The sequence below is a fragment of the Cornus florida genome, unplaced genomic scaffold (genome assembly GCF_030987335.1).
Source record: "Cornus florida cultivar Cherokee Brave unplaced genomic scaffold, ASM3098733v1 CherokeeBrave_3.0.0_Hap2_Chr03, whole genome shotgun sequence".
NCBI lineage: Eukaryota > Viridiplantae > Streptophyta > Magnoliopsida > Cornales > Cornaceae > Cornus > Cornus florida.
This window is the reverse complement of record NW_026775573.1, coordinates 4,976,882-5,004,704: the sequence shown is the minus strand read 5'-3', so window position 1 is coordinate 5,004,704 and position 27,823 is coordinate 4,976,882. Positions and strand designations below refer to the sequence as shown.

General features: G+C 32.8%; 2 protein-coding genes across 3 annotated transcripts; one reads left to right on the top strand and one right to left on the bottom strand.

The window, feature by feature from the left end:
* The first annotated feature begins 1,485 nt into the window (after positions 1 to 1,485).
* LOC132299147 (squamosa promoter-binding-like protein 7) lies at positions 1,486 to 6,609 on the top strand. 2 transcript variants are annotated; one of them, XM_059795620.1, is made up of 3 exons: positions 1,486 to 2,442; positions 3,156 to 3,274; positions 5,984 to 6,609. In XM_059795620.1, exons 1-3 carry the CDS (start codon positions 1,730 to 1,732, stop codon positions 6,388 to 6,390), a joined length of 1,239 nt encoding a protein of 412 aa, XP_059651603.1. In that variant the 5' UTR covers positions 1,486 to 1,729; the 3' UTR covers positions 6,391 to 6,609. The 2 variants fall into 2 exon arrangements, with proteins under 2 accessions (XP_059651603.1, XP_059651602.1); XM_059795619.1 differs by having other exon boundaries at positions 5,969 to 6,609.
* A 15,637-nt stretch (positions 6,610 to 22,246) lies between these two features.
* Positions 22,247 to 24,692, bottom strand: LOC132299146 (squamosa promoter-binding-like protein 8). The gene is made up of 4 exons (XM_059795618.1): positions 24,490 to 24,692; positions 23,534 to 24,237; positions 22,953 to 23,110; positions 22,247 to 22,718 (listed from the first exon to the last, which is right to left on the bottom strand). The coding sequence occupies exons 2-4, from the start codon at positions 24,154 to 24,156 to the stop codon at positions 22,567 to 22,569; spliced, it is 933 nt and encodes a 310-aa protein (XP_059651601.1). The 5' UTR covers positions 24,157 to 24,237; positions 24,490 to 24,692; the 3' UTR covers positions 22,247 to 22,566.
* Between the last annotated feature and the right edge of the window lie 3,131 nt (positions 24,693 to 27,823).

Sequence of the window (27,823 nt, the reverse complement as noted above, 5' to 3'; positions counted from 1 at the left end):
AAAACCTATTACTAGGTTACAACATTTGCTCTTACATATATAAATAGCTCGAATATCTAATATAAGAAACAGAGTAAATAACTAAATATACTAGGTTTCCACATTGAATTTTCCTTTTGTCACTTTTCTATTAATACTACAATTTGTAATTAATTTCCTTCCGTTCTGATAAACTACAGAAAATGATTTGAATTCTGATCACATCAGAACTCTTGCGCCCGTACAACAGTGTGTGTATATATTTAGGATAATAATTAAATTATATTAATTTTGTGTAAGTGTCAAAACAGTCAAATAAAAAAACGTTATTTTGTTTCTCGTGTGGTTGGGGAAGGTGATGTACTTCTTTACCCAGAAAAAATAAAAAGGTGATCTCCTCGTAATCTTAAATTTCATTGAAGTTACTCCCGCCGGCCCTCTCACCGGTGGCAGGCTTGGCGCCTTGGCGTCTTTGTTTCAACTTTCAAATTTTACATTCGAATCCTCAAGGGAGTTCTGTTGAACAACTACTAAGCCTAGAAGAACTTGTTGAAGAGGAACCGATTATTTCTTAGGAAATTTCTCTCATATCATTTCTAAGTATTTGATCTTAGGATCTTACAGATGTTATAGCGTTACATCACTACCTTACCATTCCAACATTAATTTATCAAACTTAATTAATTAATTTATAAATATAATATCTTTTGGACTAACTAAAATTTCCAAGAAAATAATTACGATTAAACTTCTCTATTTCGATTTTTCTGTACTATCATCAATCTTTATCCGTTACAATTTAGGATTTGAAAGATTTCACAATTTTTTTGACGTTGAGAGTATTTTAAGATCATGGTACATCAGATAACTCAAAACTCATGGTTTTTTTTCATCTAATTAATTACCTTGCTGCAATTGAATTAGTTCCGGAATTTACAGTTGAAAATAATTTAATTAAGAGTGTGAGTAAAAATTTGACAATTTGAGTATAATTTTTTTTAAAAATTTGTAAATAAAAATATAAATTTCAGTACAGACAACTATGACAAAAAAAAATTTATTTTTCTCTTAAAATTGAATGTGCCAAAAAGTAAAATGAAATTTTTAAAAGGATGAAAAATCAATGGATTCTTATCTTTACCACCTACCTCCGTTTTTTGACCCTTTTATTTCACGTGCAAAGCACGTGTGTCAGGTAGTGTACCTATACGTATATAGGGTAGTAGAAGAAGGGGGTCTGTGTACAGTAGTTTGTAACTGATTTCCAGGAGTCTTATCACCACCTCTCTGGTTGTGGTCTGTCTCTTTCTATTATTGCCGCTCACATAACTCAGAGCTGACTCTTCTAATCAAATCACTTCAATACCCCCAATGGCTCTGGTCCCACTCTGAGTACTCTGCCACATGCTCTTCCTCACCTTCTCACGTGCCACATTTTCTCTCTCTCTCTCTATTACCCCAAGAGTGCTAACTTTGCAGCTTTTCTCGTTAAAGTTTAAACACCCAATCCCATTGGAGTAGAACCATACCACCCCACTGCTCACTGCCCACTCTCTCTCTCTCTCCTCGTCCCCACTTTCTCTCTCTATATCTTTCCTTCTTTTATAGAGACAACTTGCGGATCTCTACTTATATGCAGTGTTAACTCCCATTTTGCAAACAAAAACTAGCAACCCACCAAGCCGGCAAGCAAGCCCTCAAGTACCCATAACTCCATTTTTAGAGAGAGAATTTTTTTTTAGAGAGAGAGATGGAGAGTAGTTGGAACTTGTTCAACAGCAGCACCAATAGTAGCAACAGAGGGCAGAATGGTAATTGCAGCAGCAACAGCCTTGCATGGAATATCAGCTGCGAGCTTGGTACTTCACGGTTTGACTGGAGCAGCTGTAGTACTAACAACAACTCGTTTAACACACCCACCACCGCTGCCGCAGCCACCGTTTCCGCCGCAACCGCCACGGCGGCGCCGGCCACCGCACACCCGGGGGCGAGTGGGGTCCACGCGCTCATGTTTTCTCACGAGGGGAACAATGCGCACCACCACCACCACCGCTCCTCCTCTCTCTATGCCGGTGGTGGAGGGTCCAACAACTACAACCCGGACCCGCACCTCACGTGCTTGAAGCTAGGCAAGAGGCACTATTTCGAGGATGCTACTGCCCTCAATGAACGCCACGTGGGTGGTGGCTTCTCCATAACCAAAAGAGGCAAAACTTACTACGGCGGTGTTGGTGTTGGTGTTGGTGTTGGCGGCGGCGGCGGTTTTGTGGGGCCTTCTACATCGGTGGGTGTGACGGTGGCGTCGCCGGCCGTGGTGCCGAGGTGTCAGGTTGAAGGTTGCCACGTGGCGCTGGTGAACGCCAAGGACTACCACAAGAGGCACAAGGTTTGTGAAGTGCACTCAAAGGCACCCAAAGTGGTTGTTCTAGGGTTAGAGCAACGGTTTTGTCAACAGTGTAGCAGGTAATAATACTAGTACTTTCCTTTCTCTCTCTACTTTCTTTCTCTTTCATCAGAGGCAGCGTGTTTTGGGTTTTCTGACTGCCATATACTATATAGATACATGTATTATATTATGTATATATATGTATACATATACTATATATATATATATATATATATATATACATCTATTATTTGCTTTGTATAATTGGCAGAACCCAGAAGCTCATTTCTGACTCAATGACATTCTACTTATTGCTCCGGGATTTTTGGGATTTGTTTGGTCACCTCCCTTTGTGGACTTGGCATATCACATCCCTTCTAGTGCATTGGATGATTGATTTGCGCATTCTAATTGAGTATGCTTACAAACGCCAAGATTTGTGTGATTGTTGGTGTTATATTCTCGATTTAATTTATAACGTTACGCATTTTAAAGTTTAGAGAAAATCGGGTCCACCATCGGGATACTGTGCGGCGGTTCTCATCACTCACAAAGATGATTGATGTGGACCATCAGATGTAGTACTATGCATGCGATCCACTCTCGGAATTGTGATGCTTGTTATTCGTTGTATTTGTTTGCATATACGTATATACATCTTTGTGTGTGTCTGTGTATATTAATATGTATAATTGAGTGTATTTGCTATATATTTAATTGTTCCGTGTTTGGCGATTTTATAGTCAAGTAATGGGCTTAAATGTAATTACAATTTGTGGGCGGGGTTTAGGTTTCATGCAGTGACAGAGTTTGATGATTCCAAGAGAAGTTGTAGAAGGAGATTAGCAGGGCACAACGAGAGAAGAAGAAAGAGCTCTCATGATTCTATTGCTAGGAACTCTTCTAAAGGTACTTCACTAATCATTTCCTCTAATTTCTAAATAGCAATGTCCATAATATACATATATACACATGTATACATAGATTTTTGTGTGTGTGTGTGTGTGTGTGTGTGTGCAGTGTGAGTGGATGGGCTAGGTCTATGATGGTTAGAGATTTGCTTTGCAGAAGTCGGTGGAAATAATGGCAGATATTTTAGACTGTATTTTGGGCCCATGTAGCTGACTATAACATGAGGTTAATTTTGGTCTATGGCAAAAGCATTGATGGAAAGAAGAAAAATGCAACATGGTTTAGACCTATAAAATTATTACCATGAACCTAAAATTCTGAAAAAAAAAAAAATGTTCTTTCTTGTTTTTGCTGTCAAAATTGGATTTTGATCAAATTTGTTCAATTTGATCATCAAAAACTTTTCAAATGTTAGAACTTAAAAGTAGTACAATTATTCATCGTCCATTTGTATTTTCTTTCTTCAATAACTATTTGTTCATTTAGATTTATTAATCTCAAATAAATATAAATTTCTTTGTGAGTTTTGGGATACATTTAGGTTTATGTAATTGTCTTTAGGAGGTGAATATGTTCTTCCACACTTCTTCAATGTTTCTCCATATATAGTCTCACATATATTATACAAGTATGACAGACACATACATATCCTAACTGCAACTTGCACCCTGCACCTCCTCTTCATGGGGGGGCATGGTATGAGATTCCACTTTTCACATTTTTCGTGTTTGCGATTTTCTGTTGAAACTAAGAAGCATGATGATTAAAGCATGGATGAGAGTTACATTCATCTAGAGCTTTAGTGATAAGTATTTAAGCCATGACCTACCAGTCCCTTTAAACGCCTTTTCAGCTTCTTTTTTTTTTTTTCTACTTTACTTCAAAAGCTTTGGCACCATAGCTAAAACTTGGAAAGCAAAATGGTGTGATCCCCTGTACAGGTAATGGAAAAGTGAGATAGCAATTTAGTACAAAGATAAATAAAACCCTAGCACGAATAGACAATGCTGGAAGATATCTGGTCATTAATTAATTTTTTGTTACCATATTGAATTGTTTATTTCTTGAGGCTGCATTTGATTTCTTATGTTTCATGATAACTTCAAAGCTTGTGTAAATGAAGCTTCACCAGATAGGAAGTGAGTTGGATCTTTAACTAAAGTTGTCAGTGAACCAAAAAGCTTTTTTTTAGGAGCATTCATTAGGCTCCAAACTAATTAGTTTTATGGGGCACTAGATTCACATAAACTTTATTGCTTGGTTGATAATCAATTTGCCCTATAGGTGCTGGTTGTCCAAGTTGCTAAAATGTCTTACCATATGTTAATTCTGTAAGTAAATAGCGGAATTGGTTTATCAATGTAATGCAATAGATCATTTACGGGGAAAAAAATGTGATCTAACATAAAATGCTACCCTAGATGAGAACTAGATTGGCCAAAATGATCGGAGTCATCAAATCCTAGTAGTTGATATATCATTGTGGAGTTGTTGAATCAGATGCTCCACCATCTCATTATTTGGATATCGACTTAAGTTCATATAAAATTAAAATTACATTGCTCAATGCTAGGCTTTCTCTTTCTGGATTCGGGATATTTGGTTTTCGTCTTTCTTACTGCATTATATGTTCTAAACTCAGTAAACTTGAGTTGTTGTATTGTGGTGGATTCTATGAGATATCTTAAAAGGGCCTTTTTAGAGGCAGCCAAAAAAAAGGCGCTTTTTTCTTTTTACGTAGGGTTTAAAAACTCAACGCGGAAATAGGATAATTTATTTGTAGATGGGAATGATGCTAACAATTGAGACGTTAGGGCTCGTGTAACCCTAATGTTTTCTGATAGTAGATAGATATGTCTCCCCCTCCTCTAAGCACATTGCCGAACCATGAAAAATATGCATGTGCTTCAAGTTTCGGCTTCCGAATTTCTGTGTTGCATTTGTGCTTTTGCTTTACACGTTGCATGTATAAGCTGAAGGATTTCTACCCGACTATTTAGTTTGTAAAATATATTCACCAATTGCTGTTGTTGTTATTAATATTTGTTTTACTGAAGTGGGATATTTCTCTTTTAGGAGCTTGTATCTTTTAAACATTTTCATTCATATAGGTGAAGGCTATGCCAGAATCAGATCCCTGAATCTTAAGTTTGTTGCACGGTTATCTTGTTTAGATTTGTATTGAATGATCCCGATCCCATTAGGCCGATGATTGTGGATTCAGCTGGCTCAGTACTGCACCACACGAGTTCACAAATGCACAAGAAAAATTGACATAGTTGAAAGTGTGAAATACAAGGGACGATCATTTAAACTAATACTCTTAAAGCAGGGCCGGAAACAAAATGTGCCAACTCCTATGTATGAATGAAGCTTTTCTTGCGTAATGTATGTGCAAATGTTCCGCTCTTTGTAGTTCTGTATTTGAAAATAAGTATAGATTATAAACATAGATAGTTTCATTTTAATATAGTTTTGAGGATTTGAGTGATAAACGATTCAACTGTTATGATCTACGTAAAAGATGCTTGTTTGTGTAGACCATAACCACAATAATTTGCATGCATGTTATGCTAGTGTTACACAACCTTGGATGTATATATATTTCTGGTTAATTAAATGCATTTTAAGGCTCAAGTTGAAACTCAAAAGAAATATGGAAATTCGAACTTGCGTCTAATAGGCTTCCAGGTTTATTACTTCCAGGTCGTGCTCTCTCTCTTCTGTCATCGAAGAACAATTCTTGGATTTCATCATCTGATCTCTCCTCAAGATGCAGCGCTGCACTACGTGAGCTGATTGCAGAAAACCGCGCAGCCATTCTATCCCAGCAGCTCGTCGTTGACCGAGATTGGCATTGGCACAATCATGCATTGGAGGACATGAATAGGAGCCAATCTGCAGGTTCCTATCCATTGGTAACCACTCATCACCAAGTGTTCCCGGAGCCACACAGTTGGGACCGGTTCAGTGAAGCCGGTGCCCACTTGACACTGGACCTCATGCAAGCTCCAAGTACAGCTTTCGGGTTCTTGTCTGTGAGAGAAAAATCTAAGGAGGAAGAAGAGTGTTCTGAGTTGTGGAGCTCCCTAGGTGGAGCTCATGTTGTTTGAAGTTTCCAAGAGTTCATTGATTGTTTTATTGTCATAAATTTGTCTAGTGTGAGTAGGTACCAATTTTCTAGCATATTAGATTATTGTCCTGCATAATTTGTGTTGTAGTGAATAATTTTTGCAAAGTATTTCATCATTGTTTGGTTACAATAATCTTATAATGTTAATTGGGTGGTGTAGTTTATATTTTGGTGCCACCACCACACCTTGTGCAGGCAACTGGTTTGATTCAAATTGGAAGTCACAAACAAATTAAATTCCCAATTCACACACACAACTTTAAATTAACCAGCAACTTACTTTTATTTAAGTGAGGTTGCAGGATAGGGGAATGATAGGGAGTCCAAAGTCGGAATTCTGAAAGGGTGAGTGAGGGTGTGAGTCCCATATTGACATTACCGTGACTTAATGGTGGGGTATATGCCCACACTTACGGTGATCCTTTGGATATATTCCACTTTTGGACTCCAAATCACTTTCTATATCCATGTTAGGTTTCTGTAAGTTTACAAAATTATTGGTTTAATGGAAGGTGTCGCATGGTTTTTCTTGAGATGGTTGTGACTGTGCTAGTGACCTGATTTAAATTCAATCCATTATAATTAGGTTAGATTATATAATTGATGAAGATACAATTCCCTTTTTCACACACTCAATTTCTTTCCAAAATTGTTGCTAATATACCTGTCCCTCAATGTTGCTGCAAAATGCAACTTCCAAAAATGTAGCTTTGCTTTTCAATTTGCTTTCCGAAAGCATATCTAGACAATGACTTTTGTGCATTAAAGTTGCTAGTCACTACAAACATTAATAAAGTTGCTGGTCACTACAATTTGAGTTTTGAATGAAAAGGAAAAGAAACTTCTTTTCATGGATCAACACAACATGTTGGTTAATTTCTAGGATCATATATCAATTGACTATGATTGAATTTTTGGCTTATTTTTCAAACTAAACCTAAAGAAATTGCAATATTTCCTCCTCAATCTACTATGAAGTTTTTCAATGTGCATGTTGAATATTTAAAATTTATAATCTCTCATCAAGGATAAAACAAGATCCAGTTTGCATCATATCCAAGGAATCCTTGATTCTGGCCTAACAAGCAATGTCACTCGATCATTGTCAAACTTAATGCAATCTTTTTCTATCCATGTGGATCCCACCAAAATGCCTTCTAGTTCTAATTGGTCATGAACTAAATAAGAATCATTCATAACAAGTTCTTTCTCAATGTGAATGTCTCTATGATTGATTATTATCACTACTTGTTTTGAGTTATCAATACCAGAGGACTTTCAGCTTTTAGAATTAAAAAAATTGGTAACTTGACTAGTGGCGGAGTGAATTTTAACAAAACAGTAATTAATCCTAAATTGAAAGATGAGAAAGTTAATTACATGAGCATGGAGATGGTCTTTCGAACTCCTAAAACATATAAATGGTGAAATTTGACTTATCTTTACATATGCACACGAGTTTGACTAACTAGTACTTATGCTAGTTACTTTAGACTTTCGAATGGTTCATTTATTTTAGATGAACAAAATTCTTAACGAATAACATGCATTATTTAAGTCAGACTTCAAATTTGACAAGTCAGTTCCATCAAAGAACCTAATGATAATATTCTCGAAGACTTTACCAGTTGAGTTAAGTCGTGAATGTACAAGCAATGCTATACCTTGCAACATTTTGACCATCGAAACAATCACATTAATTGTGGGTCTCGGTCTCACCGCATTGCTATGGTTGCGTCGCTGTCGAAATGTGGCAAGAAAAAGAGTTTTGAGGAACCAAAGTCAGCAGTTGGACTGAACGAGATATGTTGTTTGTGGTGGGAAAGAAAAAGAAATAAAAATGGAGTGAGAAGTTAGTTATCCATTCAGTGTACTGTAGAAGTCCTGTATATCTAAAAACATGAGGGATATTTACGTACATTGGGTTACTACTTTGTCTTTGCCAACGAGTATTTGTGTAGTTAATGGCTTCAAAGTCAAGATCGGTCTTTTACCACACTTACTTCCCAACTGCATGGTGTTAAATGAGTAATTTAACATGCCCATCTAACCTTCACTTATGTTCGAACGGTTGGATTTATATGTCGCATAGTAAATTTTTATTTAACTTATAATAATAACATATGTTCTTGACATATCTGAAATATTTATGATTTATATAATTGATAAATTTAATGTATTATGTTTCGATTTATTATGAAATTGATAATATCTATTTGATTATAAGATATATTTATATATGCGTGTGATGATGATCAATACATGAATATAAATTGTAATCATAAATTGTTCATAGTCGGTAATTATGGATGGACTAATTATTAACTAAAACTTGAACTGGATTCGCTTTAGGTTGAGATATATTGTGAGAGCCGTCGTATGCAATTGCTCCCTATCACCGTCATGACATTTGACTCTTAAGCATGAGAGAAGTATAGATTATTTTATTAATTAGTAATTACTTTGATTTGTTCGGTGAAATTTTCGGAATCCTTAGGCCGGCACTTTGGGTAATTATGTAATTAATAGTTAGAGGGTTATATTTTCAATATTTGCATCGTTATTACTTGTATTTATTTTGTATTGATTATGATTGATTACAAAGTAAATTCGAAGGCCGTCGTGTGTTTTTAGACAAAATGATTTATTATATATTTATTTATTTAAATTATTATTTTTGTCAAACAATGTTTTATTGTGATCAAGCCGGAAATAATCAAAGGTACCAAAATAAATATATTAATTAAGTAGTCGGATTGATGGCTTTACTTATCCGATAACTAATTATGCACAGGGGGTTAAAATGCAACATTAACTTAGATGTTACTTATTATTTATTTGGAGTTCAATTAATTTCTTTTAGTGGAGTAGAAATTAATTTATGAATTAATTGAATTGGATCCATGGATCGGACCAATTATTAATTCATTATAACTAAGAAAATAATAAGTCTAAAGGATTCTCACTCATAACCCAACTTGATATTGGAATCCTATTAGATTTGAGATATGGTAATTAGAGATTGAATGATTTATTGTTTCCTTTTCTTATCTTTATTTTGCCTATATATACATGGTACATGCATATTTTAGGTGTGACTTTTAAAAAAAAAAATGAATATTTTCTCTCTATCGAATTTTAGGGTTATTGTTTTCATTTAATGGAGGCTCTCACAAGCCTAGTTTTCAAAGGTCATTTATGGAGGCTTATGAATGATTCCTAAAGGCAAAACCATTACCAAGAAGATATAGATCTAAGGAAAAGACATCTAGGAAAGGAATTTACAATAAGTGAGAACATTCACTTTACATAAGGGATCTGAGATTTACTCAAACCTTGATGTAAGTATTCAATCTATTAATTGAATGATACATCATATTTTATTTTTACATAAAACTTATCTCTATGTGATGAATTAAGATCTATGTATGATAATCGCTCAGAAAGTTTTTAAAATTTACACGTTTCCCAGCAGTGGTATCAAACCATGGTTTGATTCATTACTAGAGATCATATTTTTTTATTTATCAAAATCATCATTCATGGATCCAAATTGTATATGCATATATATATATATATATATATATATTGTATATGCATATATATATATATATATATATATATATATATATATTGATATATGATGATGTATGTTTGGGCCATGGATGAAACTTATAGGTTTAATATAATTTTATCTTTGGATGAATGTAATTAAGGTTTTGATTTAGCCATTTGAAAGTTCAATGATGTAATTTAATTTTTTCCATTGTAGTTCAAATTGTAAAATTTATTTAAAGCCAGGTAATCTTCATCAAAGGATGGTATGAAACTTCAAGAAGGTCTAAAATGGTTAAATTATGCTTTAAGAATTTTCTGGAATTTTTCGAATTTTTTCTGCATTTTTTGGACTTAATTTACTATGAAATTTTTCGATGTGCATGTTGAATTTTTAAAATTTTAAATCTCTCGTCAAGGATAAAACAAGATCCAATTTGCATCATATCCAAGGAATTCCTTAATTTTGGCTGAACAAGCAATGTCACTCGATCATTGTCAAACTTAATGCAATCTTTTTCTATCCATGTGGATCCCACCAGAACGCCTTCTACTTCTAATAGGTCACGAACTGTATAAGAATCATTCATAACAAGTTCTTTCTTAATGTGAATGTCTCTATGATTGATTATTATCACTACTTGTTTTGAGTTATGAATACCAGAGGACTTTCAGCTTTTAGAATTAAAAAAATTGGTAACTTGTCTAGTGGCAGAGTGAATTTTAACAAAACAGTAATTAATCTTAAATTGAAAGATGAAAAAGTTAATTACATGAGCATGGAGATGGTCTTTCGAACTCCTAAAGCATAAAAATGGTGAAATTTAACTTATTTTTACTTATATACATACACGAGTTTGACTAACTAGTACTTCTGATAGTTATTTAGACTTTCGAACGGTTCATAAATTTTAGATGAACAAAATTCTTAACGAATAACGTGCATTATTTAAGTCAGACCTCAAATTTGGCAGGTCAACTCCATCAAGGAACCTAAAGACAATATTCTCGAAGACTTTACTAGTTGAGCGAAGTCGTGTTGGTACTAGCAATGCTACACATTGCAACATTTTGACCATCGAACAATCACATTAATTGTGGGTGTCGGTCTCACCGCATTGCTATGGTTGCGTCGCTGTCGAAGAAAAAGAGTTTTGAGGAACCAAAGTCAGCAGTTGGACTGAATGAGATGTGTTGTTTGTGGTGGAAAAGAGAGAGAAATCAAAATGGAGTGAGAAGTTAGTTATCCATTCAGTGTATTGTAGAAGTCCTGTATATCTAAAAACATGAGGGATATTTACGTACATTGGGTTACTACTTTGTCTCTGCCAACAAGTATTGTGGAGTTAATGGCTTCAAAGTCAAGCTCGGTCTTTTACCACATTTACTTCCCCAACTACATGGTGTTAAATGAGTAATTTAACATGCCCATCTAACCTTCATTTATGTCCGAACAACACGACATTGATCAGTCAATAGCTATCTATGTTGGAATTGTCTTCTTAGATGAATCACCATTTTGAAAACGTTTTTGATTGAGGACAGAGTTGTGTTTGTTACTGTCCATTTGAATCTCGACTAATTGGTTTATTTGTTTCAATGTCATTGCACTTGCACAATTCCAACAAACATGTTCAATTTTTTTTTTTTTTTTTTGATTTCTCGAAGTAAAAGTTATGAACATTCATAGACGAACAATATAATAACTTTGAATGTATAAAGTTCAAGAGAGATTTAAACAGATTTGATACAATAATATTGAATGATAATAATCTACTGTACACATGCTTATATAATAGAGTGAATCTAATATTACTAAGAAACTAAATAGAAAACTCAAAATTGAACCATCTCTAAAAACTACGGAAAAAGTAGGAAATGAAATTTAATCACTAAAAACTAATACACACTACGAATTAGAGAATTCAAATCTGTTTAGATCTTCAACAAAAATCTCAAAATATTGTCATCTTATAAATAAAATAAAACAAAAATTTTAAAATCTTAAATAATTAAATTCAAAATAAAAATAAAAAACAACAACAACAACAACGGATTATGAGCAATTCTAATAAGTAATGATGATCAATCAAATTTGCATTAAAAGTAATTCTCGCTTGAGGAAATATCTATCAATTTGTTCGTTTGACCTACCAAAGGGTTTTTCGCCAAATGTTAAAACCTCCTCATCTTCAAAGAGAAGGGAAAGAATTCGAGCCCGACGTTTGCTTTACCATTCAAAAAAAAAAAAAAAAATGTTGCTCATTCAAATGTTTATACCAATCATCATAGAGATTTGAATAAATGTATCATAATTGCTATAATTATGACTTAGAAAGCATAAGCCATTTTTCAAAGATGACAATTTGGATGAATAAAAAATGTCAACCACTAAACAAAAATCCTAAACGGAGCAATTTATCCACTACCAAAGGTCTTATAGTCAGAAAGATAGATACTATAAGATTGTAATACTGAATATTCGGTTGATACGATTGGCCCACATCTGGGACACAATTTCTTCCATCACGTGCAAATCACGTGACCCTGCAAGTCAGTCGGTACTTGGTATTCATTTACAACCCCACAAAAACCACACAAACCCTTCCAAAACTCTCCACGTGCAAGGTTAGAAAAAAAAGCCTCCATCGAATGTCATATTCAACAATACTCATCAGTCCACCACTGTGTGTGTGTGAGAGAGAGAGAGAGTTTGTTGCCATTAAAGTTTAGGGTCCCTTAATTTCTCAAATGCATGCAATTACAATTTTTTTTTTATAGGGTCAATTACACTTCACCTGTTTGGGCAAATTATTTATATTTACCCTTTTATTACTTTAACATCTTTTAAAATTTGACGTATTCAGCAACACCATTTGTCATTGACAAGAATTCAAAAAATGACTTGTGTTAAAAGATCTAAGAAATGACAAAATTACTATAAATGCTATTAAAATAATGCAAAACATCAATTTTCATACAATTTTTTTATTATTCAATTTTACAAAAACAATATTTTTTTGTGTTGCCGACATTTGATTAGGTTTCTTTTTGAGAGATGGGAAGCTAAATGAGCTGTCCGATCTTTTGCTTCTGTTAATGACATTTGATTAGGTTTTGTTTTGGGGGATGAGACAATAAGTGAGCTATCCGATTATTTGGAATAAATTTTGATCTTGTTGTGATTTTCAGTACCATAACATCTATTTATAAAAATTAAAAATATTAACATGTTAAAAAATAGATACAATGTAACTTCACATCAACATTTACTCACCAATAGTGGTTCGTTCCTACTAAAGAGAATCAACTCGGAAAATGCGTTATTGTAAAATATACTATATGTGTAACACTCATTTTGTTACCGACAAAAAATAATGTCTTGTATTGTCAGATGAGTCAAGTTAAAAGGTCCATAAAACCTGGCATGACCAAAATTTTAAATAAAATCAGGTATTTAATTCAATTTTATAGCTCACCATAAATAGTTTCGTACCCAAATGACAGGTTTAATTAATTGAAATGTTAATAAAATTTTGTCTTTATATATTTAAAACGTATTTGCATAATTAATTACACATTATATAGATTCAGAACTTATAGATGAGCATCCAATGGAAAGATATTTTCTATCAGTCCATGCCACATAAAATTGTACATTTCATCATAATTAATGAACGTATAGAACTAAATTAATTGTCACCTTTGTTTGTTTGGTACATTTATTTTTATATTTATTTTCACGATGATTAGACCTTGTCTAATTCCATCGAGCGCCACGTAGCATAACACCCATTTGGCTTCATTCTTTTTCCATGTTCAAACAGTTGCTAAAAATTAAAAATTACAATTAATTGCTAGATAGGAAGAAGGATTTATTACATGTGCATGGTCTACTTTGGGGGCACTCCTCAGTGTCCAATATATATATCTATATATATATGCATTCAAAATAACATGTGTTGATTATATCCTAACCGTGGCACATACATGTAGAGTAACGGCACACAAATGATGCAACAACATTCAATGTTGTTGCATGATGTAGTTGAAAGGAAACCAACTGAAATTCTCAAAATCTCAATTCTTTAATTCATCTTAATTCATGTTAATTTTATAAAATGGTGTTTTGAATTGAAATAAAAAAATAAAAAAAATTTTAAAATTTGAATTTCAAGATACTAATTTTATGTAATTACTAAGGGATTTGCGGTTTAGTGGTATCTCTTGTACTTCACAAATTGAATGGTAAAGATTTGAATCTCCAAAGGGACAAAGTAGGTGTGTGCTTGTAGTGTGTGTTTCTTCCTAATGACAAAATAAAATAAAATAAAATAATAATAATAATAATAATAATGCAATTGAATAAAACATAATATTTTGCAGGGAAGTACGTTTTCGCGTGTAAATTTTTGTTTTGTGATGTTTTTACCATGATTAGAATAGATTAAACATGTTGGAACGAGCACGAAGGGTTGTATGATGTATTAAGGCTTATTTGATATGTGTTTTGGTTTTGCATTTTTGTTTTAATCCAAAATAAAAACAAGTGTTTTTGTTGTATGGTATGTGTTTTGAATCGTAATCGGAAGCATGTTTGGTAATGTCTATTTGTTGTAAAAAAATTGGAAGCAAAAATATAAAACATGTTTAGTAAAAATGTGTTTGAAGTTTAATAAATATAATGGCTAATTTAAAAAGGTCATTCCGAGTTTTTCAAAATTTATTTACTTATTTACCATTCATTGCTACAGTACGCGTTGCTATAGTGTGAAAACATGTAAAAACACCATATTAGTGTTTTGATTTTTGGTCACTGCTCACGAAATGTCACAACACTGCACAAAATTATCAACTGTGTTTTTTTAGTGTAACAATACAATACCTGACAAAAACAAAACTACCAAAAACAAAACGCAATGGTTGAAGTCATGAGAAGGTTCCAAGAAGCTTGTTATTAAAATTACTCCAACCACCAATTTTATTCTTTTTCACTCCATCAGCACCTCAACAAGCTCCATTGTTGTCTTATTGCTTACAAAGGCAAACCTTGTATGAAAAAACACAAAAAGTTGAGATCTAAGGTCAAAAATTAGTCCCTATGGCAAAGCAATGTTGGCAGCAATTTAGAAGATAAGTCTTTGGGATTTTACTTTTGAACTGCACTCTTAACTTAAATGGTGCGTGTGTTATAGGGCCAATACACATACTCTAAAAAAATAAAGTCAAAAATTGAATGTTGGATTTTCAAAGTTTGAAATAATCTGTAAATTACAAAATAGTTTCAACCTTTTGCATTTCTTTTCCATTTTGCTTACATTTAATCTAAACATATTATTTCTTTGTAAATCTATAATAATAATTTGTAATTAGTGTTCCAATTTTCAGGCTTCCAAATCTAGACATTTTTCAATTGTTTTACTCATTATTCAAAGGGTAAATATTTATCTTTAGTGAAAAAAATTATAAATGATAATTTAGTTTTAAAGAGCATGTCATACATGCAATTATATTATATTTATTTTTTTGTTATATTAATTTTTAAATCTATATTTTAGTTTTAGTTTTTTTACTTTTCACTCATAAATGGTAATTTTTTGTGATATACACTGTACACATTGCGTTATATGTTATGAATTAAAATTCATGAATATTAATACTAGCTACTAATATTAAATAATCTTCAAAAATTCAATAAAATCCATTTATATTTAATTATGTTGTAAAACTTTTGCACCAATGCATTTTGGGACTTACGTGCAAGGTTTAAAAAATAAGATTATGATAATTGGTTTTGATATGTTAGGCCAGATTCCATTACCCCCCCCCCCCCCCCCCCCTCGCGTCCGTTGCAATATTACTTTCACCTCCTTTTTTGGGTTAAAATTATAAAACCCTCACTCATTACTTTCAAATTTCAAAAAATTCCTATATTTTAAAAAACTTATCACATTGTTCTAATATTCGTGTCTGACCAGTTAACCGGGCTATGAAATGACATATTCAACCTTACTATTCAATGTTAAATTAAAAACTAAAAAATATTTTTTAAAATTACAAAAATACCCTTTAATCTTCTTTTTCACCCCCTCTCTCAAATATAATTTTTGTAATTTAAAGTATTGTTTGTAATTTAAAAATAATAATTTTTAGTTTTTAATTTAACATGAAACAGTAAAATTAAATTTGTCACTTCTTAAAATCGTACGAATTTTTTAATTTATTTATTGATTTGTTAGAGAGAGAGAAAGAGAGAATAGATTATAGTATTGGGCTAATGGCCCATTGATTAGTTATTTTCTACTTTTTATCATTGTACTACTATTTATATGATCTTATGAAGGAGGTAGATATTTTATTTTAAACGTACTAAATCAGTACTTCTACATCCAATAACTATTAAATTCTCTTCCCAACTGAAAACTATACATGCTTTAAAATAATTATATAAACAATTAATGCACATTAGGATTTTGTACGTATATAATTAATGTGTTACTTTAATTTATTAACACATCATATTGATCACCCTTATAGTAAGCAAATAATTAAATGTCCATTTTTTTCTTCTTTTTTGGGTATTAAAATACAGACAAATAGGTCACACCCAAGTGTCTGATTACTTGATTTTGGTGGAAGATATTCATTTGAAGCCATTGATGGGTTTTCTTGAAGCTCTAGCAACTGACAATCATGTTTGGATCTTAGGAGATCGGTGTGCCCAGTTTAGGAAACAAAGTAATAACTTTCCTTTCATCCCAGTCAGGGGATGGAAATGTGAGGTGAAAGGTAGTACTGGGAAAAGGACCTTTGGCCAAACATTAAAGTGATTGCTAGCTGCTGATGATCACGATGATACGATGTCCGTTATGTGTGTGGATCCTCTGCTATAACATTTTTTTACTTCGAAGTGTTATAAATTACGTTTTAATTATGCTGAAATCTCTTTTAAACGTCATTATTTTTAATTTTAACACACTTATATCGTGTTTTAATATACTTGTTTATGTATTTTTATTGAATTAAAATGTATGATGGACATGTTAAAACACGCGTTGAAAAAAATTGCAACACATGATCACTAGCTGAACTTGTGCATTGTTAAGGACAAGATAGAGCTGAGAGAGCTTTTAGGAAAAGACTGATATATTATGTAAAGAATTTCAATGACAGGATCCTTAATTATTGAGTTTTTGATGTGATTAAGTGAAGAAGAGGGGATGTTTATTAACCTTTTTGTTCTTAAGGTTCCTAATAGGTGTGCCAAAAGACTACCGTCTTGGGCTAAAGGGTCAAACCCCAGCCAACACCTCATATTTTTTTTTACTTTTTTATTTAAATACATTTTTTTCTTTATATAATAAGATAGTAAATTCTCCAAGACTACAAAACTTAAATAATAATAATAATAATAACTAAATTTAATGCATAGGTGCTAGAACCATGACTACTTGTTCCATATAGGCACTCAGCTAAGTTGTTCACCATCTAGATGTCTAAATTTGGACTATTCTACTAATTGATTTTGGATCTTAACTCGCAACTTTACAAGTGGTTAAGGTTTCAAAACAAATAGAAAAATAAGAATTTTTTTTTTTTTTTTTCCCAAGAATTCTTTTAAAAAATAAAATATCAAACTATACTCAACCTAGCTTACTTAGTACACAGATACACATGCATTTAATTACCAGCAATTTTTTTTTTTTTTTTTTTAGTTGAGACTTATACACATTGCTTCCACTGAGATTTGAATCCCTAATCTCTCTTTGAAAAGTAGGAGTCTTGTACCGTTAGGCCACAGACCTGTTGATAAGTACCAGCAAATTTGCTATAGATTCGCTACATGAAGAATGTAAATAACCAAAAATAAACAAACAAAATAAATAATTTTTATCACATGATTAGCAAATTATTGCCATATTGTTCATAAATATTTGGATGGTTGCATGCTTGATCACATCTTAAAGCTAGCACAAGTGACCAAAACAGGAGCACAAAAAGTGTACGTTATATATCTAATCAAAATGATAATTGATTGTACTATATTCAAAATGATTATTAAAGCCACAATCAAGTATGTGCCAGGGAAGTGACCCCATGCTAAACATGTTGGGTCTATAAGGAGCCATAAAATGTCATTCATGGTGGATTAACTCCACAAATTTAGGTGTGGACAAAAACTATTGATCACTGCTAAGAAAGTGGGGATCTTATGCCGTCTGCTATAAAGCTCTACAATATTTTAGGATATTTTTGGTCGTTGGATGTAGTGATGAGCACACTTGATGAATGATTCATTAGATGAGAAACTCAGGGTACCATATTTTCAGATATAGTAAAACTTGTCGTGCTACCCGAATTATACATCCGACTAGATAAATCCTAGTATTTGCAAGTGAGAACCCCCCACACAAGCATGTAGTACTATATCGGAGGACGCCCACATGGTACAACGTCAGGATCACAGCTCCCTCTGGGTTAATTTTTAGGATTGATTTGGTTATCAAAAAAAAAAAAAAAAAAAAAAAAAAAAAAAAAAACCCCCCTAAATTCGAGAGAATTGTTTTGTAATTGCTTGACCTATATTGTTAGATATATCTGCATTGTCAAAAAGACAAACTCTTTATTGATAATGTAACACCACAGATGAAGTTCAACTTTTCCTAGCTTAAATTTCTTGTATTTTCCTTGGAACCAAACAAACAAATTACAACAATGTTTTCTTTCTTCATAAAAGACAATAGTAACGGAAATAAGATGAAAAAAGAGGGAAAGAGCACAAGGGTCCACCTTTGAACTTCGTGGAAGGTTCAAGGAGGCTTCCGAATCAAATAAAAGAAACCCTACGTTCTCTCCCCACTCTTAACGCAACAAAACAGCGTTAGCATCTTTATGCGTACATTAAAGGCAACAATCATGTTGTTTTGTCAATTGAATATTAATATTAATCACAAATATAAGATTTCTACGTGTGTGTGTATAACCTTTTATAGTCATCCCTCGTTGGGACAAAAAGGACGACTTTATATACAAGGGTGGAGCTAGGATTCAATGTAAAGGGACATAGTATTAACAGTTTTATTAATATAATATAATAATATTTTAAATCAAAAGTACTTCATGATCCATAAGAAACATATAAAAATATATCTAGCCAAAATTTGGCCAATTTGTTTACAAAATAATAATTGGCCTATATCTAGTCAAATATGACAAATAAATAATAAATTATACGCTTGTGCATTGTCTAAACACTTTAATATATCTTGAAATTTTGTGCATGTACAATGTGCATAAGATAACGACAACGTAATTAGATGAAATTAGTGTACTGTGACAGTCAAGTCCGTGAGCTTAGAATTTGTTTTCCAAGTTTCGACATCGACAACACTTCTTTAAGTATTTGAGTCTTACTTTGACATCCTGAATTAAAAGAGAGGAGAAAAAAAACCAGGTGGCAGTCGTGACTGTTAAAGTAAAAAGTCCTAAAATCACTTACAACTAGCAAAAGATGAAATCTATTTTTGAAAAATATTGAAAATATTTTTTTAAAAAATGATTTTGCTTAAGAACACTAACTTGACATTTTGCTTAAGTACTGCAAAAGAACACTAACCAGACATTTTGCTTAATAATCTATATTTCTACCATAAAACTCCTATTTGCAGATATTCTTCCAGAAGCCAAATTACAAGAAAATTCAAATTTTGCCATGTTGGGCACAATGTACGTACATCATAGGACAATAAAGCACTGCAATATATGCATCAGTATGCTTTGTTTTGATGTTGCCATATGTGAATATCTGATAGGTAGTCTGGATATGTATCCAGGTCAAAATTATATTTCCAGTCCAAAATCACTTATTTTATGAAGCAACATATAACAGATTTCTAAACATAAATTTCTTTGAAAATAGAATAATAGAACTTTATAATTGAAGAGGTCTTTTCTCCTTTTTGGTAAGTAATTGAAGAGTCCTCACGGACCTCACCTCTACTTTGAATCAATTAAATTAAAAAATATAAACCCCACACACACTAAAAAAATAAGATTACAACCTATAAAACAATGCATAAATCATCATATATTCATACATAACTTATGTGGAATTAACACATAACATATATGATTGTTGTTTTTCAAATGACCACTCCCTAAAATTATATGGATTAACATTAAAACCAACTTATACATAATTAACCACTAACAAATTATTATTAAAAAATACATAGAACTGATTAGATTCAATTACCACACCAGCAAAATTAAATTAAAAATTAGTCAAAAAAAATTCTAAAAATTCCATGATCCAAAGGGAAAAAAATAAATAAAAAATAAACATACCCCACTTGCAATGACAACCCCAACAACAACAGATACAAGAGGATTATGAGGGAGAGGAATTGGTGTGGCCATTCTGCTGGAACAGGTACAAGGGGAAGGAGAGAGACTGAGAGAGTCTGTGTGCGGCGGGTGCCCTAGTTTTTCTTTTCCTTCCATATGTTAAGGGGGCCAAGTGTACTAATTTGATTGCTATAAAATATTTACGAAGGAAAAATAATTTATCCATCAATTTTTGGTAAGTAATTTTATACGTTCTGTCCAAAGAACTCGACTTCAACCTCAACTTCCACTTAAACCTTTGCCAAACATTGAAAAATACAAAAAATAAAAATATTTTACCTAAAAAATAAAAATAATTTATGAAAAAAATATTTTACGTCAAAACAAACGGATAAATGTATCAAGATATTGTTTCCGAATTTGAACCTATGTGGATGTGCTAAGGTCATTATCAAATACACTAACGTAAGTAAAATTATGATTCGCATAATCGATTACAGTTATCATATTGGCCGCGATCATTATGTAACGGATTTAGATAGCATATCGAAACTTAAAAAAAATCATGCATTAGTCAATACTATGTGTACCAGCGAACCATGGTTAAAATTGCTAATGCAGGAACAGACAAATATATATATATATATATATATATAAAATATTGTTGGTATTACACTATTACAATAACCATCACGTACCGTCAAAATTGAATTAGACTTATCCTGATTTGTTGGTATTACTATTACCACAACTATCACTGTCAAATTTGAATTAGAACTATCCAGGAACTTTCACTTGATGTGCATTGGCATGCCATCATAATCATTTTACTTTTTGTGTTCGGCGGAAAAGAAATTAGCATGGTTCACATCGGTGATTCTCTAACCCTAAATTTAGAAGTTGACAAAATTACAACGACCAAAGTTTTATTTTATTTTTAGCTATTAAATTTCATGAGTAGAAAGGTATTGAAATGGGATCCATGTTCTAATTGTTAAATTGTTGTACTTTTCTCTTTTTTAATTGATAAAAGAAGATGCATTTATCATTTTAATAGCCCTTTGATAATATACTTTTTTCAAAATTTGTCCATCGACCGTAATTGTAACAATAATTGATAGAGGGAGACCATCTTATTAATTGTTACATAAGTTTAAAAAACCGATTCAAGTATGTAATATTACTTGTTATGGAATTCAAATATTTTTAAGACAACGCATGTCGGACTAGGATCTCCTCCTGTGATGAAATTGTCATTTGATTTGGTGCACCAACAAAAAAACCCAACAAGAAATAACAAAAAAACATCATTTTAATACACATTTCATGTGTGTCTTATTTTTGAATAAAAGCATTTCACCATATATATATATATATATATATATATATATATTATATATATGTGTATGCAGATCTAGAGGTCAATATAGAGTCATACACCCCCAACCAAGCTGACCTCGTCTCTGTTAGTACTTCGCAATTAAAATTCAACAATCGCAAGCTTTTTTCTTTGGAAGGCCCCACCTTAACAGCCATACAAATATATATAATCAAAATAATAGGTAGATATATATAGAGAGAGAATTTTGGACCATTCGATCTCTCCCTCACGTGGGACCCACACTACCATTATAGCTTGATCAAAAATAGACTCCATGCAGGAGACAGCTTGACTATCTTGAAAGTGTTCTTTCTACAACCAGCATTTTCGGGCAAAGAAAATAAATAACACTCATTCGTGCTCACTTTTCTTTTTTACCGCGTTCACTGCATTTTCCGGGAAAATCTCATGGGACCAAACAGAAAGAAAATAATGCAATCGCCTGGAATAGAAAAAATGAATAGACGTGCATCACCGTGTCTGCCAAAACTAACTGAACTCCCGTGCGTGCCTGCCAGCACTAACCAAACTCCATGAAATTAAAAAATATATATACAATAAAAAGAAAATTCCCACTATATATACTCAATTAATTTCCCCAAATCACATTTTTAGTCATTAATTAAACTAAGAGGCTTGAAACATTTTCTTGGAAATTAACAAATTAAAATAGGTACTTAATACTACATTTGATGTCTCTATAACACCCATCTTTTGTGCAAAGACTTAAATTCAAGGAAAATGGAAAATTAACTAGAAGTTCAACAACTGTTGTACGTATTGGTTGATCTTGATCTTCAGTATGTCATTGATACTCCTCATCATCCAAGCATTTTAGCAATGGAAATTTTCCATTTTCACACTCCCCAAACGTTACCCATTTGTGAAAAACAGTGAACTTGTTGATGCCGAAGAGGTGGTGGCAGCTTGAAACGGCCTTTGCCGGAAACAGTCCAGTGATATCCGAGGCGGTGAGATTGCCACCGTCACCGAGGAAGACTGAGCTCCTGTGTCCATTGGAGACCCTAGAAAAACCCATAAAACCAATACCCAATTCAAATTCAACTTATTTAATGCATATATTACATTCATGCAAAATTAAGCTCGTTAGAGTTTTCTAGCTCCGGTGGTGGGAACAAAATAGACGGTAAATGTGTGTTTGCTTGAACTTTTTTTTTATTTTGTTATTGTTTGCTTGAACTTTCGAAAATAAAAGAAATTAATAAAAATTCGACATAGTATATATATGTAAGGCTTACTTGCATGGTTTTGGGATGTGGTTGAATTATGAGCATTTTCGAGCTGAGGCTTGCGCTCTTGGTTAGGTTGCTGAGATTTTCGCCTGCGCCGGTTGTGATCGGCCAATCTTTTCCGGCAGCTTCTTTTGCCATTATCAAATTCAGAAAGAAGATGGAACCTGTTTGGTTGTGTGTGTTTGTGTTTTTTTTTTTAATAGAAAAAAATAACATTATCTTTAGAAAAACAGAAACTGAGGTTATTAACATAGTATTGTATAAAAAATACAAGTGTATTAAATGTTTTCATTGTTTTAAGAAAAGCAAATCCTACTTAACAGCTACTATAAGAAGCAAAAGCAAAAGAGTACGTAAAAATGGCAACTTATATTTGTTTACGGACGCAAATGCCCTCGGGATCACCCCGTGTACGGCGCAACCAATCATTAGTGAAACATGACAAGCAAGGGCATTTCCGTCATTTAAGTATTCCACAAGTCCATCGGAGTCTCCGGCGATGGACTCCGGATATGGACTGGTTTGATGTTGGGTTGAAAAATACGAGTGCATGAGAAGGGCGTTATGGTAAAAATTATATATATTACCTGCTACATTGTTGACAGAATCGTTGAGTTAACCCAGCGGCGATGACGGTGGCGGCCTTGGAGTGAAACTCGCAGACCTTGTGGCGGCGGTGGTAGTGCTTGGCGTGGGTCAGATCGGCATTGCAGCCCTCAGCTTGACACCTTGGAGAGTTGACCGAACCGGGATCCAAAGGCCTGGACCGGCGGTACAGCCGATTCACGAAGTCGTCCTCCGACGACGAGAAATACGTCCGGCCACCCAAATTCAGCCCAATTCTCGCCGTGAAATCGACCCCTCCCCCGCCCGGTTCACTCTTGGGCACCACCATGAACCCACCCGGACCGGAGGTTGCCCCGCCCATCGACTCCAGCGACAACATCGCCGGACCGGGAGTTGAGAACGACGCGCCGTAAGCGCGTGGGTCATAAAAAGAGTGCAAATGGGTCTGGGCTTGGTGGGTATGTGCGTGTTGATGATGAAAGTCATGGTGTGGGTTTTGCCCAAACCCACTTGGATTCACTATGGTTTCGTTGAATGCTTGGTGGTAGTGATCGAAAAGCTGACGGCTCTGATCGGAATCTTGGTTGGTTTCGTCGCCGGTGAGCATGATCTGTGATGGGTTGCCCCATTCGTAGTCCAACATTGCCTCAACTTGTTCACACAGTCACACACTCTAATATAACTAACCCACTTCACTAGCTAGCCTTTTTAAGCACCCTTTGATCTGTATACAGATAGCAAAAACACACAGTTATATATAACCGCACATAAAATATGCATATCTCTATACACATTCAGAGAGAGAAAGAGAAGGGAGAGAGAAGGCAAAATCTGTCAGCTTTCAGGGGGGAGATCACAGAGCAAAGAAAGGCTGCAAAGACTTGGCTTACTTTTTGTGTTGCTTTAATTTAGAATCATGGGTTGGTTTTGAATGGCTTTTGGGGACACTACGAAGTGTGTGAGAGAGAGTACTCACCTTATGACAGTGTGGAATTCAGAGAACTGGTCTTCTCCGTTTCAGAGGCCACACACTTGTTATGCTGTCTCTCAGTATCTCTAGAATGGTGTGTGTATACAATAATTTCTCTCTCTAGAATACTCGGTACTCACAAGGCCTGTTTCTCTCTCTCTATAGGGTGAGCTGAGATGAGACTCAGAGAGACTGAGTTAATGAGGCTACTTTGCTCAGAGAGGTGTTTTTAGCGTTTGTGCAGGGTTCAATTACTGTTTTAGCCAATGGGGATGCTGTAAATTGCAGAAAAGCCACTTGGAATGGAATAGAACTTTATACCATAAATGGGGAGATTTTTGTATTCCGTGTCTTGTGAACGGTTTTCCTGCTTTTGGAAACTATACGGTCTCTGCATTCTAGTGTGTAACTTTGAGATGCTTATTTAAGTCATCAAAATCAATCATTACTATTACTAAAAACAAGTTTAATAAATTATCTTCGTTAGATCAACTTTGTGTGATTGTGAATAATCTGATTGAGATCAATTTAGAAGTTATTTTAGAAGATATGACATTGTTAAATAAGTTATACCACAAGCAATATCCTTTACATTTCTTTTTTTCTTTTTCTTTTTTAAATTTTCAAAACTATTGTTATTCCCTAATTTACTTAATATATGGTACGAGGATAATATTCACCTCATTTTTTGTTATAAATTTTTTAATAAGACAATAAAGAATTGTTTAAATTAAAACACAATAAATTTTTTTTTTTTTTTTTTTTTTTTAACGCATTTCTATTACTGTGAAAGTGAAGGAAATAATAAGCTTCATTGGGAAGGGAGTGACATTACAATTATTTTTTGTTTCCAACATATTAAAATACTCCCTAAATTTCCTTTTTATTATTTCTATCTATTTGTTATTTTATGAAAGAGCAAAATATATAAGTTCATACCGTTCGTCTTTACAATGGATAGTTAAAAAATGCACGAGTCTCTACATTATAACAATTAGATTATTTTAGATAAAAATTCTAGAATTATTCTTAGAAAAGTAAAATTCTGGATGGTTAAAAAATGCAATAGTGTTGACATTATAATAATTAGAATATTATTTTTTTATTATTCTAGAATTATTCTTAAAAAATCTTAGATATTTTTAAAATAAAAATTTGTACAACTATGCACAAGTATAAATATTCTTTCAAACTATGGATGCTTCAAATTAAATTTCAACCCATTCTTTGATAATGTGTCCCTTTTGCAGAAGGGATTATAATTAGTGGTCATAATAGAAGGATTTTCAACACTGATTCTTATTTCTTCAATTCTAAATGTAACGTTGAAGTTGATGTCTGTCTAATTGTAACATTGAAGTTAAATGTCTGGAGAATTAGTTATAGAGGAAACTACTTAAATGAATCTGATTTTAAAATAAATAAGTGAATCTGATTTGGAGATAAATACATGTGATATGTACTTGTATGTGATGAGATTGGATTAAGAAAGTTAATTGAGATACAACAAAGAATAAGCGCTGAACTTCTTTTTCTTAATTTTTTCATAAATCACCACATGTATATATGTACGACTGTACGTACGCTAAAGTGTTGTATAAAATTTGCTAAGTCAGAGAATACAAAAATTATTGATAAATGAATTGTTGGTTTGGGTTAAGAATAAAATTAGCATGTTTTCTTTGGTTAATAAAATTTGGCATGTCATAGACTATGATTGATGATTAACCAGAAGCTATTCACGCCCTACCTTTTAGATTCAAACTAGGTTTAGCATGTGTGTATAAATCTATATTCTAGTTATATTCTAGTTCTAATATCATCAATCATTTCAGGTCATATTTATAGTTTAAAAAAACAAGTCTACTATTAATTAACTAGTATTTTTAAGTTTTAATAACTATTCTTATAATTTTATTGCTCAGATCAATTTATGCTAAACAATAAGCTAAGTTAAAATATGTTCTAAATCATCCTAAACAACCCCAACATATTCCATGCTCTTTGAATTTGGATATAGTTGTCTGAAAATTCCCACCAATCACCTTACTTATTTATCTTATCGATATGAGAACAAATTTAAGTCGGTTGTAACTAATTGCAATATATATATAGTTGTATCAGAAAACAATTGTGGAATGGTTAGTGAAACTAATCATCATTCAATAGCTTCTTAAAATCTATCGACATTCTCTTCTCCATCAATTAAAAAAAAAAAAAATTAAAAATTAAAAATTAAAAATTAAAAATTAAAAATTAAAAATTAAAAATTAGAGAAAAATAAAAGGTATTAGAAGGAAGATGAACGGATCACTACAATTTTGCAAGTGGTTTTTTTGTCCTTCCAAAAGTAAAAATTGGTAATTACTTGTTTTATCTTATTTATTTATGTAACAAGTGAATTGTTGTTGGACTCTCATCGCGTCCTCCATCATGTTTTCTAAAACACGAATTATGGTTAATATTGTCATTTTTCTTTTTATTTATTTTTGTTGTGTTAATCAACATCCAAATATTTTAAGAGATTAACATTATTCTTTTTTCTTTTTGTCCTCCGTCTCATACATTATAATTTTTTTTTTTTAAGTAAAAGAAAAAAAAAATTGAAAAGAAGGGCAATTGTGTAAAGAACGCAAGCAAGGAAGGTGAGTAGATGAAACCAACAAAAAGACAGGAGAGGATTTGATCGTATCTATAACGTACGAAATATTATTATTCGGTGTAGTGAACCTGTTTGAATGATTTCAAACAATGCATACTCGCAGATGCTAATCAAAAAGGTCCATACTCGCTCAGGTATTGATACACTTGGATATATAGAGTCCTTCTCCGAAATTGTGTTCTTTGATTTACATCAAGTACAAAGACGAAAATGCTCTTCTATGAACAGGTGTTTATTTAAGACAGCGATTGTATGTTTAGTACGCATTATTAAGTACATTTAGTATATTATTTTTGTTTATATATGGACACATATATATATATAGATATATGTATGTATGCATATTAGTCCCCTCTTAATCGTCTGGTTGCATTTGGTGAGAAGCCTGACACAAGCCTGACACAGACGTTGACTCTTATGTACGGAATGTCTACTTAGTCAGAGAAGAATAATATAGAGAGAGAAAGAGCTGTTGCTTAAGACTTTTCAACTCCATCCTTTCTATTCTATTTTGGAAAGAAATAATTCTGATTGCCAATATTTTGTTAACAACATTTTTAATTAAAAGTGATATATATTAGTGTCATTCATCTAATTATTAGTGGTTAGATTTTACATATTTAATTAATTTTTTATTGTAGATATATGCTTTCTTATATATTTATAATCATCTTTTGA

Excerpts from the sequence above, each read along its gene's own strand:
- LOC132299147 (XM_059795619.1), top strand. The coding sequence starts at position 1,730 with ATGGAGAGTAGTTGGAACTTGTTCAACAGCAGCACCAATAGTAGCAAC. Across the intron at positions 2,443-3,155 it reads TTTTGTCAACAGTGTAGCAG|GTTTCATGCAGTGACAGAGT; the intron begins GTAATAATACTA and ends GGCGGGGTTTAG. Across the intron at positions 3,275-5,968 it reads TGCTAGGAACTCTTCTAAAG|GTTTATTACTTCCAGGTCGT; the intron begins GTACTTCACTAA and ends ATAGGCTTCCAG.
- LOC132299146 (XM_059795618.1), bottom strand. The coding sequence starts at position 24,156 with ATGTTGGACTACGAATGGGGCAACCCATCACAGATCATGCTCACCGGC. Across the intron at positions 23,111-23,533 it reads TTCTGTCAACAATGTAGCAG|GTTCCATCTTCTTTCTGAAT; the intron begins GTAATATATATA and ends ACAACCAAACAG. Across the intron at positions 22,719-22,952 it reads CACATCCCAAAACCATGCAA|GGTCTCCAATGGACACAGGA; the intron begins GTAAGCCTTACA and ends GGGTTTTTCTAG.